Source organism: Xenopus tropicalis, chromosome 1 (genome assembly GCF_000004195.4).
Source record: "Xenopus tropicalis strain Nigerian chromosome 1, UCB_Xtro_10.0, whole genome shotgun sequence".
In the NCBI taxonomy this organism is placed as follows: Eukaryota; Metazoa; Chordata; class Amphibia; order Anura; family Pipidae; genus Xenopus; species Xenopus tropicalis.
The window spans coordinates 215,308,525-215,326,217 of NC_030677.2; the positions used below are offsets into that span (position 1 = coordinate 215,308,525).

At 54.3% G+C, this 17,693-nt stretch overlaps 1 protein-coding gene across 1 annotated transcript; it reads right to left on the reverse strand.

The window, feature by feature from the left end:
* Positions 1-709: 709 nt before the first annotated feature.
* spag8 (sperm associated antigen 8) lies at positions 710-16,411 on the reverse strand. Its single transcript, XM_031895033.1, has 7 exons — positions 16,393-16,411; positions 16,011-16,075; positions 14,293-14,446; positions 12,398-12,443; positions 6,155-6,272; positions 4,316-4,378; positions 710-1,072 (listed from the first exon to the last, which is right to left on the reverse strand). Exons 2-7 carry the CDS (start codon positions 16,065-16,067, stop codon positions 950-952), a joined length of 561 nt encoding a protein of 186 aa, XP_031750893.1. The 5' UTR covers positions 16,068-16,075; positions 16,393-16,411; the 3' UTR covers positions 710-949.
* Between the last annotated feature and the right edge of the window lie 1,282 nt (positions 16,412-17,693).

Sequence of the window (17,693 nt, forward strand, 5' to 3'; positions counted from 1 at the left end):
AAGGTCCCTATCCCATTCCCATCAGTCCCTGCCCCAGAGAGCTCACAATCTAAGGTCCCTATCCCATTCCCATCAGCCCCTGCCCCAGTGAGCTTACAATCTAAGGTCCCTATCCCATTCCCATCAGTCCCTGCCCCAGAGAGCTCACAATCTAAGGTCCCTATCCCATTCCCATCAGTCCCTGCCCCAGTGAGCTTACAATCTAAGGTCCCTATCCCATTCCCATCAGTCCCTGCCCCAGAGAGCTCACAATCTAAGGCCCCTATCACATTCCCATCAGCCCCTGCCCCAGTGAGCTTACAATCTAAGGCCCCTATCACATTCCCATCAGTCCCTGCCCCAGTGAGCTTACAATCTAAGGTCCCTATCCCATTCCCATCAGTCCCTGCCCCAGAGAGCTCACAATCTAAGGCCCCTATCACATTCCCATCAGCCCCTGCCCCAGTGAGCTTACAATCTAAGGCCCCTATCCCATTCCCATCAGCCCCTGCCCCAGTGAGCTTACAATCTAAGGTCCCTATCCCATTCCCATCAGTCCCTGCCCCAGTGAGCTTACAATCTAAGGTCCCTATCACATTCCCATCAGTCTCTGAACTCAGGACCCCAGCGCTGCTCCCCACATGGGGTACGATGGGAGGAATAGGGGTTTCTCCTGTGCCTAGAGATTTGCCCCATATCCCCCCCCCCACACACACAGATTTACACTGGGTCAGACCATATTGGGGCTTTATTGAGTAGGAAGGAACATTAGAGACCATATCTAACGTCTGGCCGGGTTCCATCTCTGTGGTGCAGTTGGGGCCCCCACTAGACATAACTGGGGCCCATTCAGGACCTCCCAGTGCTGAGAGACTGTGGGGCCCCCCGCTGGGGCTGTACTCTGTCTGAAATGCAAGTCGTTACTCAGGCAGGGGTACTTGATACAATGGCAGAGGGGCAGTTAGAAGGGTCACATGTTGGGGTAGTTTTCCAGGCTGTAGGGAACGGGTTGGTCTAAATATTCCGATATTGGGGCCGAGAACCTCGAACTCTTTCTGAAGGGAGTGTCCTTAGTGCGGGTGTCGGAGACCCCCTGAAACGAGAGGGAGATGTGAGAAGGGAAGAACGTGGGGTACAGTACAAGGGGGTCCCACACATACTCTGTATATAAGGGGGTACAGTACAAGGGGGTCCCACACATACTCTGTATATAAGGGGGTACAGTACAAGGGGGTCCCACACATACTCTGTATATAAGGGGGTACAGTACAAGGGGGTCCCACACATACTCTGTATATAAGGGGGTACAGTACAAGGGGGTCCCACACATACTCTGTATATAAGGGGGTACAGTACAAGGGGGTCCCACACATACTCTGTATATAAGGGGGTACCACACATACTCTGTATATAAGGGGGTACAGTACAAGGGGGTCCCACACATACTCTGTATATAAGGGGCATAGTACAAGGGGGTCCCACACATACTCTGTATATAAGGGGCACAGTACAAGGGGGTCCCACACATACTCTGTATATAAGGGGCACAGTACAAGGGGGTCCCACACATACTCTGTATATAAGGGGCACAGTACAAGGGGGTCCCACACATACTCTGTATATAAGGGGTACAGTACAAGGGGGTCCCACACATACTCTGTATATAAGGGGCACAGTACAAGGGGGTCCCACACATACTCTGTATATAAGGGGCACAGTACAAGGGGGTCCCACACATACTCTGTATATAAGGGGCACAGTACAAGGGGGTCCCACACATACTCTGTATATAAGGGGCGCAGTATGAGGGGGTCCCACACATACTCTGTATATAGGGGGTACAGTACAAGGGGTCCCACACATACTCTGTATATAAGGGGCACAGTACAAGGGGATCCCACACATACTCTGTATATAGGGGGTACAGTACAAGGGGTCCCACACATACTCTGTATATAAGGGGGCGCAGTATGAGGGGGTCCCACATATACTCTGTATATAAGGGGTACAGTCCCACACATACTCTGTATATAAGGGGGCGCAGTATGAGGGGGTCCCACACATACTCTGTATATAAGGGGGCGCAGTATGAGGGGTCCCACACATACTCTGTATATAAGGGGGCGCAGTATGAGGGGTCCCACACATACTCTGTATATAAGGGGGCGCAGTATGAGGGGGTCCCACACATACTCTGTATATAAGGGGCACAGTACAAGGGGATCCCACACATACTCTGTATATAAGGGGGTACAGTACAAGGGGGTCCCACACATACTCTGTATATAAGGGGTACAGTACAAGGGGTCCCACACATACTCGGTATATAAGGGGGCGCAGTATGAGGGGGTCCCACACATACTCTGTATATAAGGGGGCGCAGTATGAGGGGTCCCACACATACTCTGTATATAAGGGGGCACAGTATGAGGGGGTCCCACACATACTCTGTATATAAGGGGGCGCAGTATGAGGGGGTCCCACACATACTCTGTATATAAGAGGGCGCAGTATGAGGGGGTCCCACACATACTCTGTATATAAGGGGGCGCAGTATGAGGAGTCCCACACATACTCTGTATATAAGGGGGCGCAGTATGAGGGGTCCCACACATACTCTGTATATAAGGGGTACAGTACAAGGGGTCCCACACATACTCTGTATATAAGGGGGCGCAGTATGAGGGGTCCCACACATACTCTGTATATAAGGGGGCGCAGTATGAGGGGGTCCCACACATACTCTGTATATAAGGGGGCGCAGTATGAGGGGGTCCCACACATACTCTGTATATAAGGGGGCGCAGTATGAGGGGTCCCACACATACTCTGTATATAAGGGGGCGCAGTATGAGGGGTCCCACACATACTCTGTATATAAGGGGGCGCAGTATGAGGGGGTCCCACACATACTCTGTATATAAGGGGGCGCAGTATGAGGGGGTCCCACACATACTCTGTATATAAGGGGGCACAGTATGAGGGGGTCCCACACATACTCTGTATATAAGGGGGCACAGTATGAGGGGGTCCCACACATACTCTGTATATAAGGGGGCGCAGTATGAGGGGGTCCCACACATACTCTGTATATAAGGGGGCGCAGTATGAGGGGTCCCACACATACTCTGTATATAAGGGGGCGCAGTATGAGGGGTCCCACACATACTCTGTATATAAGGGGGCGCAGTATGAGGGGGTCCCACACATACTCTGTATATAAGAGGGCACAGTATGAGGGGTCCCACACATACTCTGTATATAAGAGGGCGCAGTATGAGGGGGTCCCACACATACTCTGTATATAAGAGGGCACAGTATGAGGGGTCCCACACATACTCTGTATATAAGAGGGCGCAGTATGAGGGGGTCCCACACATACTCTGTATATAAGGGGGCGCAGTATGAAGGGGTCCCACACATACTCTGTATATAAGGGGGCGCAGTATGAGGGGTCCCACACATACTCTGTATATAAGGGGGCGCAGTATGAGGGGTCCCACACATACTCTGTATATAAGGGGGCGCAGTATGAGGGGTCCCACACATACTCTGTATATAAGAGGGCGCAGTATGAGGGGTCCCACACATACTCTGTATATAAGAGGGCGCAGTATGAGGGGGTCCCACACATACTCTGTATATAAGGGGGCGCAGTATGAAGGGGTCCCACACATACTCTGTATATAAGGGGGCGCAGTATGAGGGGTCCCACACATACTCTGTATATAAGGGGGCGCAGTATGAGGGGTCCCACACATACTCTGTATATAAGGGGGCGCAGTATGAGGGGTCCCACACATACTCTGTATATAAGAGGGCGCAGTATGAGGGGTCCCACACATACTCTGTATATAAGAGGGCGCAGTATGAGGGGTCCCACACATACTCTGTATATAAGAGGGCGCAGTATGAGGGGTCCCACACATACTCTGTATATAAGAGGGCGCAGTATGAGGGGGTCCCACACATACTCTGTATATAAGAGGGCACAGTATGAGGGGTCCCACACATACTCTGTATATAAGAGGGCGCAGTATGAGGGGGTCCCACACATACTCTGTATATAAGGGGGCGCAGTATGAAGGGGTCCCACACATACTCTGTATATAAGGGGGCGCAGTATGAGGGGTCCCACACATACTCTGTATATAAGGGGGCGCAGTATGAGGGGTCCCACACATACTCTGTATATAAGGGGGCGCAGTATGAGGGGTCCCACACATACTCTGTATATAAGAGGGCGCAGTATGAGGGGTCCCACACATACTCTGTATATAAGAGGGCGCAGTATGAGGGGGTCCCACACATACTCTGTATATAAGGGGGTACTTACAGTGATACTGCGCACATTCTCTGCCCAGAAGGTCACCGGCTGCTCCGTACGGTAGTCGTGAGTCTGTTGGGAACGCAAAGTGAGAGACTGAACTTTTAGTTCTAGTTTATAGTTTCAGCAGCTATATGGTTGCTAGGATCAAAATTACCTTAGCAACCAGGAAGTGATCTGAATGAGAGACTCATATATGAATAGGAGAGGGACTGAATAGAAAAATAATCGATAAAATGTAACTGGAAGCCTCACAGAGCAATAGGGTTTGGCTGCCGGGGTCAGTGACCCCCATTTGAAAGCTGCAAAAAAGTTAGAAAAAGATGGCAAATAACTCAAAAACTATACAAAATAATGAAGACCAATTGAAAAGTTGCTTAGAACTGGTCATTCTATAACATATTAAAAGTTAACTTAAAGGTGAACCACCCATTTAAATTGGACGCTTGCACCAACAGCTCCTCCCAGGTAATAACACCTGTCATTGGGCTGGCCTTGCACCAACAGCTCCTCCCAGGTAATAACACCTGTCAGTGGGCTGGACTTGCACCAACAGCTCCTCCCAGTTAATAACACCTATCATTGGGCTGGCCTTGCACCAACAGCTCCTCCCAGGTAATAACACCTGTCAGTGGGCTGGCCTTGCACCAACAGCTCCTCCCAGTTAATAACACCTATCATTGGGCTGGCCTTGCACCAACAGCTCCTCCCAGGTAATAACACCTGTCAGTGGGCTGGCCTTGCACCAACAGCTCCTCCCAGTTAATAACACCTATCATTGGGCTGGCCTTGCACCAACAGCTCCTCCCAGGTAATAACACCTGTCAGTGGGCTGGACTTGCACCAACAGCTCCTCCCAGTTAATAACACCTGTCAGTGGGCTGGCCTTGCACCAACAGCCCCTCCCAGGTAATAACACCTGTCAGTGGGCTGGACTTGCACCAACAGCTCCTCCCAGGTAATAACACCTGTCAGTGGGCTGGACTTGCACCAACAGCTCCTCCCAGGTAATAACACCTGTCAGTGGGCTGGACTTGCACCAACAGCTCCTCCCAGTTAATAACACCCCCCAGTGGGCTGGCCTTGCGCCAACAGCTCCTCCCAGGTAATAACACCCGTCAGTGGGCTGGCCTTGCACCAACAGCTCCTCCCAGGTAATAACACCTGTCAGTGGGCTGGCCTTGCACCAACAGCTCCTCCCAGGTAATAACACCTGTCAGTGGGCTGGCCTTGCACCAACAGCTCCTCCCAGTTAATAACACCCCTCAGTGGGCCAACCTTGCACCAACAGCTCCTCCCAGGTAATAACACCCCTCAGTGGGCCGGCCTTGCACCAACAGCTCCTCCCAGGTAATAACACCCCTCAGTGGGCTGGCCTTGCACCAACAGCTCCTCCCAGGTAATAACACCCCTCAGTGGGCTGGCCTTGCACCAACAGCTCCTCCCAGGTAATAACACCCCTCAGTGGGCTGGCCTTGCACCAACAGCTCCTCCCAGGTAATAACACCCGTCAGTGGGCTGGCCTTGCACCAACAGCTCCTCCCAGGTAATAACACTCCTCAGTGGGCTGGCCTTGCACCAACAGCTCCTCCCAGGTAATAACACCCCTCAGTGGGCTGGCCTTGCACCAACAGCTCCTCCCAGGTAATAACACCCCTCAGTGGGCTGGCCTTGCACCAACAGCTCCTCCCAGGTAATAACACCCCTCAGTGGGCTGGCCTTGCACCAACAGCTCCTGCCCCGGGAAATGACGTCCCCTCAGAACACTGACCCGCATATGAAGTTCCCCCTCTGAAATTTGCCCCCTGTGACCAATCAGTTCACTGTATTGGAAGGTACCCGACTTACCCTACTCGGCTGGGGTTTCCGAGGTATAAATCCTTCCACCTGATAGTCTCTCTTTGTTGTGGATTCGGTGAGTGTGGGCTCTTGGGCAGATGAGTTGATCTCGCTGAGTATTTCCTTCCTGGGGACACAGTAACATGGGGTGCGTCAGTACTGTGGGTTATTGTCAGGATTCTGAGCAGCAGGACAGGGAGGGGACACAATGCAGAGCCTTCTCTAGATACACCCAAGGTACGTTTCCCAGAATGCACAGTAACACTGAGGGCTGGGGAGGAATATTCCCTGTAGTTATAGTTCCAAATTGGCAGACAGAGAGACAGACAGACAGACAGACAGGCAGACAGGCAGGCAGACAGAGAGACAGGCAGACAGACAGAGAGACAGACAGAAAGGCAGGCAGACAGAGAGACAGTCAGGCAGGCAGACAGAGAGACAGGCAGGCAGACAGAGAGACAGGCAGACAGACAGAGAGACAGGCAGACAGACAGAAAAGCAGGCAGGCAGACAGACAGAAAGGCAGGCAGGCAGGCAGACAGAGAGACAGGCAGGCAGAAAGAGAGAGAGACAGGCAGACAGACAGAAAGGCAGGCAGACAGAAAGACAGGCAGGCAGACAGAGAGACAGGCAGGCAGAAAGAGAGAGACACAGGCAGACAGACAGAAAGGCAGGCAGACAGAGAGACAGGCAGGCAGACAGAGAGACAGGCAGGCAGAAAGAGAGAGAGAGAGACAGGCAGACAGACAGAGAGACAGGCAGGCAGGCAGGCAGAAAGAGAGAGAGACAGGCAGACAGACAGAGAGACAGGCAGGCAGACAGAGAGACAGGCAGGCAGACAGAGAGACAGACAGGCAGACAGAGAGACAGACAGGCAGACAGAGAGAGAGACAGGCAGGCAGACAGAGAGACAGGCAGGCAGACAGAGAGACAGGCAGGCAGACAGAGAGACAGGCTGGCAGACAGAGAGACAGGCAGACAGACTGGCAGACAGACAGACAGAGAGATAGGCAGACAGACAGACAGAGAGACAGGCAGGCAGACAGAGAGACAGACAGGCAAGCAGAGAGACAGACAGACAGACTGGCAGAGAGACAGACAGACAGACTGGCAGACAGACAGACTACGGCCGGGCACAGAAGGCTGGTACTATGGCCGGGCACAGAAGGCTGGTACTACGGCCGGGCACAGGTTGGTACTACGGCCGGGCACAGAAGGTTGGTACTACGGCCGGGCACAGAAGGCTGGTACTACAGCCGGGCACAGAAGGCTGGTACTACAGCCGGGCACAGAAGGTTGGTACTACAGCCGGGCACAGAAGGCTGGTACTACGGCCGGGCACAGAAGGTTGGTACTATGGCCGGGCACAGAAGGTTGGTACTACGGCCGGGCACAGAAGGCTGGTACTACGGCCGGGCACAGAAGGCTGGTACTACGGCCGGGCACAGAAGGTCGGTACTACGGCCGGGCACAGAAGGCTGGTACTACGGGTGGGCACAGAAGGCTGGTACTATGGGTGGGCACAGAAGGCTGGTACTACGGGCGGGCACAGAAGGCTGGTACTACAGGTGGGCACAGAAGGCTGGTACTACGGGCGGGCACAGGTTGGTACTACGGCCGGGCACAGAAGGTCGGTACTACGGCCGGGCAAAGGTTGGTACTACAGCCGGGCACAGGTTGGTACTACGGCCGGGCACAGGTTGGTACTACAGCCGGGCACAGAAGGCTGGTACTACGGCCGGGCACAGGTTGGTACTACGGCCAGGCACAGAAGGTCGGTACTACGGCCGGGCCCAGGTTGGTACTACGGCCGGGCACAGGTTGGTACTACGGCCGGGCACAGGTTGGTACTACGGCCAGGCACAGAAGGTCGGTACTACGGCCGGGCCCAGGTTGGTACTACGGCCGGGCACAGGTTGGTACTACGGCCGGGCACAGGTTGGTACTACGGCCAGGCACAGAAGGTCGGTACTACGGCCGGGCACAGGTTGGTACTACGGCCGGGCACAGGTTGGTACTACGGCCAGGCACAGAAGGTCGGTACTACGGCCGGGCACAGGTTGGTACTACGGCCAGGCACAGAAGGCTGGTACTACGGCCGGGCACAGGTTGGTACTACGGCCAGGCACAGAAGGCTGGTACTACGGCCGGGCACAGGTTGGTACTACGGCCAGGCACAGAAGGCTGTTACTACGGCCGGGCACAGGTTGGTACTACGGCCAGGCACAGAAGGCTGGTACTACGGCCGGGCACAGGTCGGTACTACGGCCGGGCACAGGTTGGTACTACAGCCGGGCACAGGTTGGTACTACGGCCGGGCACAGGTTGGTACTACGGCCGGGCACAGGTTGGTACTACGGCCGGGCACAGGTTGGTACTACGGCCGGGCACAGGTTGGTACTACGGCCGGGCACAGGTTGGTACTACACACTGATAACTGGGCACAAATGAGGAACAGGTGACCCAGCCCGGTGCCCTCCTGCCTTTCTTTTTGCCTCTTTCCCTTCTCTTTGCTTATTTGGCTCTTTATTCCCCTGCCCCGTGCCCCCCCCCTCTCCAACACACAAAAGGCCAAATTGTTCTATTTCTGGGAAGTTAATAGGAAGCAGACCTGCAGGCTCCGATTAGGCTGCATTTGCTCCGGAAAGGGGGGGCCTGTGTGTTTGCAGAGCTGTAGCGCCCCCACGCAATCCTACCCCTCCCACTGCACAATGCTGGAAGGAGCACAGCGGCTTATACATACCAAGCCCCCCAGTCATGAACCCAAAACCTCTGCTGTTTTACTAACATCTCCCTAACTGCTGGCTTATACCTATATCCCCCTTCTACTCTTATATTAGTACCCCCCCCCGTTCCACTGATATCCCCCCCTTACACTGATATCCACCCCTCTGGTCCACTGATATCCCCCCCCTCTGTTCCACTGATATCCCCCCCCTCTGTTCCACTGATATCCCCCCCCTCTGTTCCACTGATATCCCCCCCCTCTGTTCCACTGATATCCCCCCCTCTGTTCCACTGATATCACCCCCCTCTGTTCCACTGATATCCCCCCCCCTCTGTTCCACTGATATCACCCCCCTCTGTTCCACTGATATCCCCCCCCTCTGTTCCACTGATATCCCCCCTCTGTTCCACTGATATCCCCCCCCTCTGTTCCACTGATATCCCCCCTCTGTTCCACTGATATCCCCCCCCTCTGTTCCACTGATATCCCCCCCCTCTGTTCCACTGATATCCCCCCCTCTGTTCCACTGATATCCCCCCCTCTGTTCCACTGATATCCCCCCTCTGTTCCACTGATATCCCCCCTCTGTTCCACTGATATCCCCCCTTACACTGATATCCCCCCCCTCTGTTCCACTGATATCCCCCCTCTGTTCCACTGATATCCCCCCCCTCTGTTCCACTGATATCCCCCCCTCTGTTCCACTGATATCCCCCCCTCTGTTCCACTGATATCCCCCCTCTGTTCCACTGATATCCCCCCTCTGTTCCACTGATATCCCCCCTTACACTGATATCCCCCCCCTCTGTTCCACTGATATCTCCCCTCTGTTCCACTGATATCCCCCTCTGTTCCACTGATATCCCCCCCCTCTGTTCCACTGATATCCCCCCCCTCTGTTCCACTGATATCCCCCCTCTGTTCCACTGATATCCCCCCCCTCTGTTCCACTGATATCCCCCTCTGTTCCACTGATATCCCCCCCCTCTGTTCCACTGATATCACCCCCCTCTGTTCCACTGATATCCCCCCCTCTGTTCCACTGATATCACCCCCCTCTGTTCCACTGATATCCCCCCCCTCTGTTCACTGATATCCCCCCTCTGTTCCACTGATATCCCCCCCCTCTGTTCCACTGATATCCCCCCTCTGTTCCACTGATATCCCCCCCCTCTGTTCCACTGATATCCCCCCCCTCTGTTCCACTGATATCCCCCCCTCTGTTCCACTGATATCCCCCCCTCTGTTCCACTGATATCCCCCCTCTGTTCCACTGATATCCCCCCTCTGTTCCACTGATATCCCCCCTCTGTTCCACTGATATCCCCCCTTACACTGATATCCCCCCCTCTGTTCCACTGATATCCCCCCTCTGTTCCACTGATATCCCCCCCTTACACTGATATCCCCCCCCTCTGTTCCACTGATATCTCCCCTCTGTTCCACTGATATCCCCCCCACTGTTCCACTAATATCCCCCCTCTGTTCCACTGATATCCCCCCCCTCTGTTCCACTGATACCCCCCCCTCTGTTCCACTGATATCACCCCCCTCTGTTCCACTGATATCCCCCCCTCTGTTCCACTGATATCCCCCCTCTGTTCCACTGATATCCCCCCCCTCTGTTCCACTGATATCCCCCCTCTGTTCCACTGATATCCCCCCTCTGTTCCACTGATATCCCCCCCTCTGTTCCACTGATATCCCCCCCTCTGTTCCACTGATATCCCCCCTCTGTTCCACTGATATCCCCCCTCTGTTCCACTGATATCCCCCTCTGTTCCACTGATATCCCCCCCTTACACTGATATCCCCCCCCTCTGTTCCACTGATATCCCCCCCACTGTTCCACTAATATCCCCCCTCTGTTCCACTGATATCCCCCCCACTGTTCCACTGATATCCCCCCCCCCGTTCCACTGATATCCCCCCCTCTGTTACACTGATATCCCCCCCCTCTGTTACACTGATATCCCCCCCCTCTGTTACACAGATCCCCCCGCTATCTGTCAGTGCAGTACAGTGAGCCCCTTGCCCTGTGGGGTACACAGATCCCCCCGCTATCTGTCAGTGCAGTACAGTGAGCCCCTTGCCCTGTGGGGTATACAGTTCCCCCCGCTATCTGTCAGTGCAGTACAGTGAGCCCCTTGCCCTGTGGGGTATACAGTTCCCCCCACTATCTGTCAGTGCAGTACAGTGAGCCCCTTGCCCTGTGGGGTACACAGGTCCCCCCGCTATCTGTCAGTGCAGTACAGTGAGCCCCCTGCCCTGTGGGGTACACAGATCCCCCCGCTATCTGTCAGTACAGTACAGTGAGCCCCTTGCCCTGTGGGGTACACAGATCCCCCCGCTATCTGTCAGTGCTGTACAGTGAGCCCCTTGCCCTGTGGGGTACACAGATCCCCCGCTATCTGTCAGTGCAGTACAGTGAGCCCCTTGCCCTGTGGGGTATACAGATCCCCCGCTATCTGTCAGTGCAGTACAGTGAGCCCCTTGCCCTGTGGGGTACACAGATCCCCCCGCTATCTGTCAGTGCAGTACAGTGAGCCCCTTGCCCTGTGGGGTATACAGATCCCCCCGCTATCTGTCAGTGCAGTACAGTGAGCCCCTTGCCCTGTGGGGTACACAGATCCCCCCGCTATCTGTCAGTGCAGTACAGTGAGCCCCTTGCCCTGTGGGGTATACAGATCCCCCCGCTATCTGTCAGTGCAGTACAGTGAGCCCCTTGCCCTGTGGGGTACACAGATCCCCCGCTATCTGTCAGTGCAGTACAGTGAGCCCCTTGCCCTGTGGGGTACACAGATCCCCCCGCTATCTGTCAGTGCAGTACAGTGAGCCCCTTGCCATGTGGGGTATACAGATCCCCCCGCTATCTGTCAGTACAGTACAGTGAGCCCCTTGCCCTGTGGGGTATACAGATCCCCCCGCTATCTGTCAGTGCAGTACAGTGAGTCCCTTGCCCTGTGGGGTACACAGATCCCCCCGCTATCTGTCAGTGCAGTACAGTGAGCCCCTTGCCCTGTGGGGTATACAGATCCCCCCGCTATCTGTCAGTGCAGTACAGTGAGCCCCTTGCCCTGTGGGGTACACAGATCCCCCTGCTATCTGTCAGTGCAGTACAGTGAGCCCCTTGCCCTGTGGGGTACACAGATCCCCCCATACTTGTTACAGTTTGGTGCAGAGATTCCCTTCGGGGGGGGTCTCATACTCTGGGGAACGGTTGCATTTCCAGGTGCTGATTCTGCCCTATAGGCACCTCCATTAGATTCTATTGATTGTGAAATAACAACAAGGGGGCGGGGGGGGGGGTAGGAAAGAGACACGTGTGGGGAGGAGGAGAGACATCTAGGAACATATGGGAGACAGCTGAGAGCAGGGCTTTGGATACAAGAGGTGGAAATGGAAAGAATTCCACGGGGATCGCTAGGAAAACAGAGAGGGATATTTATTTAGGAGGAAGGGAAGAGACAGAGTCCATATCACTAGAACATTCCCTGAGCCCAAATGGTACCAACGCTTCTTACCTGAACTTCTCATACAGGAACTTCTTCAGCAGCTCCTCCCTTTGTCCTGGGAGGGAAACGGAAAACATTTATTATTATCTTCCCGTCTCCTATACCCCAAATCCTGGCTGTACCCCCAAAAGCACCAGCTGGTACCAGCAACCCATTGGTGCAGATTGGACCCCTTAGTATCGTCTTGCATTTCCATGGAGACAAGAGATTTGGCTAAATACAAATCCGCGCAGAGAAAGAAACCTGTTTTACGTAACATTCATCGAGCATTAAAGGGGAACTCAACCCAAAGCATCTTTGCTGCTTAATGAAAGAAATGATCACTCCGAGCAACTTTCCAATTTACAGTCATTAAACATTTTCAGTAGTTTTGAAGTTATTTGTAAGTGTAATTGCTACTGATGCAGAGTCTGCCTCTGATCTGAAACAATGTAGCAGCAGGCAGCGGATGGAAGTACCCGGACGGGAACTGACTGCTACATTGTTGCAAATGACAGTAGCAGGGAACAGAAATGGATGAACAGATACCGCGTTCGACAGCAAAGACAAATACAAATAACTTTAAAACCCCTGAAAATTTTGAATGACTGTGTATTGGAAAGTTGCTTAGAATGACAATTTCTTTCATTATGCAACAAAGTTGCTTTGGGGTGGAGTTCCCCTTTAAACTGTGTTTCTCTGCCCCCACAGCAATTCCCAAGGGCAAATCCATGATCCATTTAATGGACAACTTGCCCCGAGGAGCTATTACCTTCATTCTAATTCTGATAATCCAGCAAAGGAATCTCACTGCCCCTCCATTCATTTTACACCTTCACTAGGGGGCGCTGTGGGGCGGAGACTAAGTCATTTAGAATTTTAGAACAACCAGTTGGTTCAGTATCTTATGGGGAAACCAAATTAACCCAATATATTGAGTGTCCTGCCATGAGATGAGAACTTTGTTTCAGGTGGTTCCTAGGGAGGGAAAATGGCCCCCATGTGAGTATCACTCATGTATTATAAGGGATACTGTACCCCCTACTGTAAATGATAAGGATATTAGCAGTCACTGAGGGGTTCTGTGCCCATATAAAGGCACAAGGCTGCAGGCTGAGTTATACAGGGAACTCTGAGTATCACTCATGTATTATAAGGGATAATGTACCCCCTACTGTAAATGATAAGGATATTAGCAGTCACTGAGGGGTTCTGTGCCCCCCATATAAAGGCACAAGGCTGCAGGCTGAGTTATACAGGGAACTCTGAGTATCACTCATGTATTATAAGGGATAATGTACCCCCTACTGTAAATGATAAGGATATTAGCAGTCACTGAGGGGTTCTGTGCCCCCCATATAAAGGCACAAGGCTGCAGGCTGAGTTATACAGGGAACTCTGAGTATCACTCATGTATTATAAGGGATACTGTACCCCCTACTGTAAATGATAAGGATATTAGCAGTCACTGAGGGGTTCTGTGCCCATATAAAGGCACAAGGCTGCAGGCTGAGTTATACAGGGAACTCTGAGTATCACTCATGTATTATAAGGGATAATGTACCCCCTACTGTAAATGATAAGGATATTAGCAGTCACTGAGGGGTTCTGTGCCCCCCATATAAAGGCACAAGGCTGCAGGCTGAGTTATACAGGGAACTCTGAGTATCACTCATGTATTATAAGGGATAATGTACCCCCTACTGTAAATGATAAGGATATTAGCAGTCACTGAGGGGTTCTGTGCCCCCCATATAAAGGCACAAGGCTGCAGGCTGAGTTATACAGGGAACTCTGAGTATCACTCATGTATTATAAGGGATACTGTACCCCCTACTGTAAATGATAAGGATATTAGCAGTCACTGAGGGGTTCTGTGCCCCCCATATAAAGGCACAAGGCTGCAGGCTGAGTTATACAGTTACCTCGCTGACAGTTGCTGGTACCAGGAAGCTGTGTGTAGGAGTCTCGGTAGGTGGTGGAGTCCATGAGCTTTGCCAGCAGTTCGGGGGTGAGGATACCCCGGTGCCCGGTACCGGTTCCTGCACTGGAGTCACAATCTAAAGACGCCGTGGCTCTCTGTATGTAAATAGGCCATAATGCTAATTATGTTCTGCCATTCTATGGGCACTGCCCGCCCCATTATACCTGTGAGGGTCTCACCCCCAGTGCTGCCTCACCATCACGCCCCAGGGCTCCCCACCATCACGTCCCAGGGCTCCCCACCATCGCGCCTCAGGGCTCCCCACCATCGCGCCCCAGGGCTCCCCACCATCGCGCCCCAGGGCTCCCCACCATCACGCCCCAGGGCTCCCCACCATCACGCCCCAGGGCTCCCCACCATCACGCCCCAGGGCTCCCCACCATCACGCCCCAGGACTCCCCACCATCACGCCCCAGGACTCCCCACCATCACGCCCCAGGGCTCCCCACCATCACGCCCCAGGGCTCCCCACCATCACGCCCCAGGGCTCCCCACCATCACGCCCCAGGGCTCCCCACCATCACGCCCCAGGGCTCCCCACCATCACGCCCCAGGACTCCCCACCATCACGCCCCAGGGCTCCCCACCATCACGCCCCAGGGCTCCCCACCATCACGCCCCAGGGCTCCCCACCATCACGCCCCAGGGCTCCCCACCATCACGCCCCAGGGCTCCCCACCATCACGCCCCAGGGCTCCCCACCATCACGCCCCAGGGCTCCCCACCATCACGCCCCAGGGCTCCCCACCATCACCCCAGGCCCCCACCGCCCAGGGCTCCCCACCATCACGCCCCAGGACTCCCCACCATCACGCCCCAGGGCTCCCCACCATCACGCCCCAGGGCTCCCCACCATCACGCCTCAGGGCTCCCCACCATCACGCCTCAGGGCTCCCCACCATCACGCCCCAGGGCTCCCCACCATCACGCCCCAGGGCTCTCCACCATCACGCCCCAGGGCTCCCCACCATCACGCCTCAGGGCTCCCCACCATCACGCCCCAGGGCTCCCCACCATCACGCCCCAGGGCTCTCCACCATCACGCCCCAGGGCTCCCCACCATCACGCCCCAGGGCTCCCCACCATCACGCCCCAGGGCTCCCCACCATCACGCCTCAGGGCTCCCCACCATCACGCCCCAGGGCTCCCCACCATCACGCCTCAGGGCTCCCCACCATCACGCCCCAGGGCTCCCCACCATCACGCCCCAGGGCTCCCCACCATCACGCCCCAGGGCTCCCCACCATCACGCCCCAGGGCTCCCCACCATCACGCCTCAGGGCTCCCCACCATCACGCCCCAGGGCTCCCCACCATCACGCCCCAGGGCTCCCCACCATCACGCCTCAGGGCTCCCCACCATCACGCCCCAGGGCTCCCCACCATCACGCCCCAGGGCTCCCCACCATCACGCCCCAGGGCTCCCCACCATCACGCCTCAGGGCTCCCCACCATCACGCCCCAGGGCTCCCCACCATCACGCCCCAGGGCTCCCCACCATCACGCCCCAGGGCTCCCCACCATCACGCCCCAGGGCTCCCCACCATCACGCCCCAGGGCTCCCCACCATCACGCCCCAGGGCTCCCCACCATCACGCCTCAGGGCTCCCCACCATCACGCCCCAGGGCTCCCCACCCCCCTCTTCTCTCCCAGTTTTACCTCTTCCACCCAGTTGCTCAGGAGACAGGGACTCCGCGCGGTGCCAGTACGTTCCATTCTGTGGGCTGAGAGAGAGTATGGGGGGCATTAGTGGGCAGGGGTAACACAGGGACACACTGATACACTCACACTGATACACTCACACTCACACTGATACACTCACACTCACACTGATACACTCACACACTGACTCACACTCACACTGACACTCACACTCACACACTGACTCACACTGATACACTCACACTCACACTGATACACTCACACACTGACTCACACTCACACTGACACTCACACACTGACTCACACTGACACTCACACTCAGCACCTTGTGACAAACATAATAACAAACCAGGGAGAAGCTGACTCCGGAGACACAGACCCAATGATCCCTCTACACCGATTGTTTATTTTGCCTCACATGTTTCTATGGCAATCAGACTCCGCCTCCGTGTTTCTGCCGTTCCCCAGACAACAGAGGCGTGGCTTAAATATTCAGCCAATGGGAAACCATGAAAGTTCGACGGGGTAAAATACAGTGGAATTCATTCGTCCTGTGGCCCAAGTGCCCGCCATGTGGCCCCTCTCCGGTACCGGCTCAGCTCCGGTAGGTTTATGGGTTTGGTTAAAAGATAAAAACAAATAAAAACTGCCGGAAGGAGAAACCCGTACACTATCTACATTCCGGCATTTCCTAGAGCCGTGCGCGCTGGTACCCGCCCTCCTACTGCTCCGCCAATCGTAGCTTTGCTTCCCTCATCAGCCCCGCCCACATCAACCAATCAGCTCGATGCCGCCTCAATGGAACTTAAATAGAACCGCCCCCTTCTCTTTAGTGTCCGGCGTGAGGGAGAAACGGGAAGGGACCGCCCTGCTCCTTATATATATATATATATATATATACTGTGTTCTCCTAATGTATATCTATATATGTGTATATTTATGTTTGTGTGTGTGTGTGTATATATCTATATAGGGTCACAATAGCCTGGGTGCAGGTCCAAGTGAAGAGTTAGATACAACAGCGAAGAGATCCGCACTCACAGGACTTATAGAATTAATCTGGTGTTTATTGAGAAGACTAACCTCCTGAGGTAGCTGAAACGTTAGTCTTCTCAATAAACACCAGATTAATTCTATAAGTCCTGTGAGTGCGGATCTCTTCGCTGTTGTGTATATACATGTTTGTGTGTGTGTGTGTGTGTATATATATATATATATGTTTGTGTGTGTGTGTGTGTGTGTATATATATATATATATGTTTGTGTGTATATATATTTCCTGTTCCTTCACATGGCAGTGGGCACCAATGGGTTAATCCCAGTCACGTGACTTGGCAGGCAATTACAAGCAGTTAATAAATTCGGCTCCCCGCCCCCCACTACTCCAACCCGCGTGAGCTCACCCCAACATCCAGCGGGGTCTCTGGCCTCTACCTGCTGAAGCCCCAGGGGTGGGTTTTATTACCTGTGTGTGTCCTGTGAGGGTCCAAAGGGACCATGGCCTCCCGTTGCCTCACATCAGGGTAAGTCGTTAGGCTTTTGGGCCCATGCGCGGTAAGTCGGTGTTACAGCCAGGCAATACCTGTAATGCAGGGAGTATGGGGTGCTCGGGTGCTCCTCACTGCGCGCTCTGTTTGATAGCACCTCATTAAGAAGATTAGGGAACATGTTACCAATTAT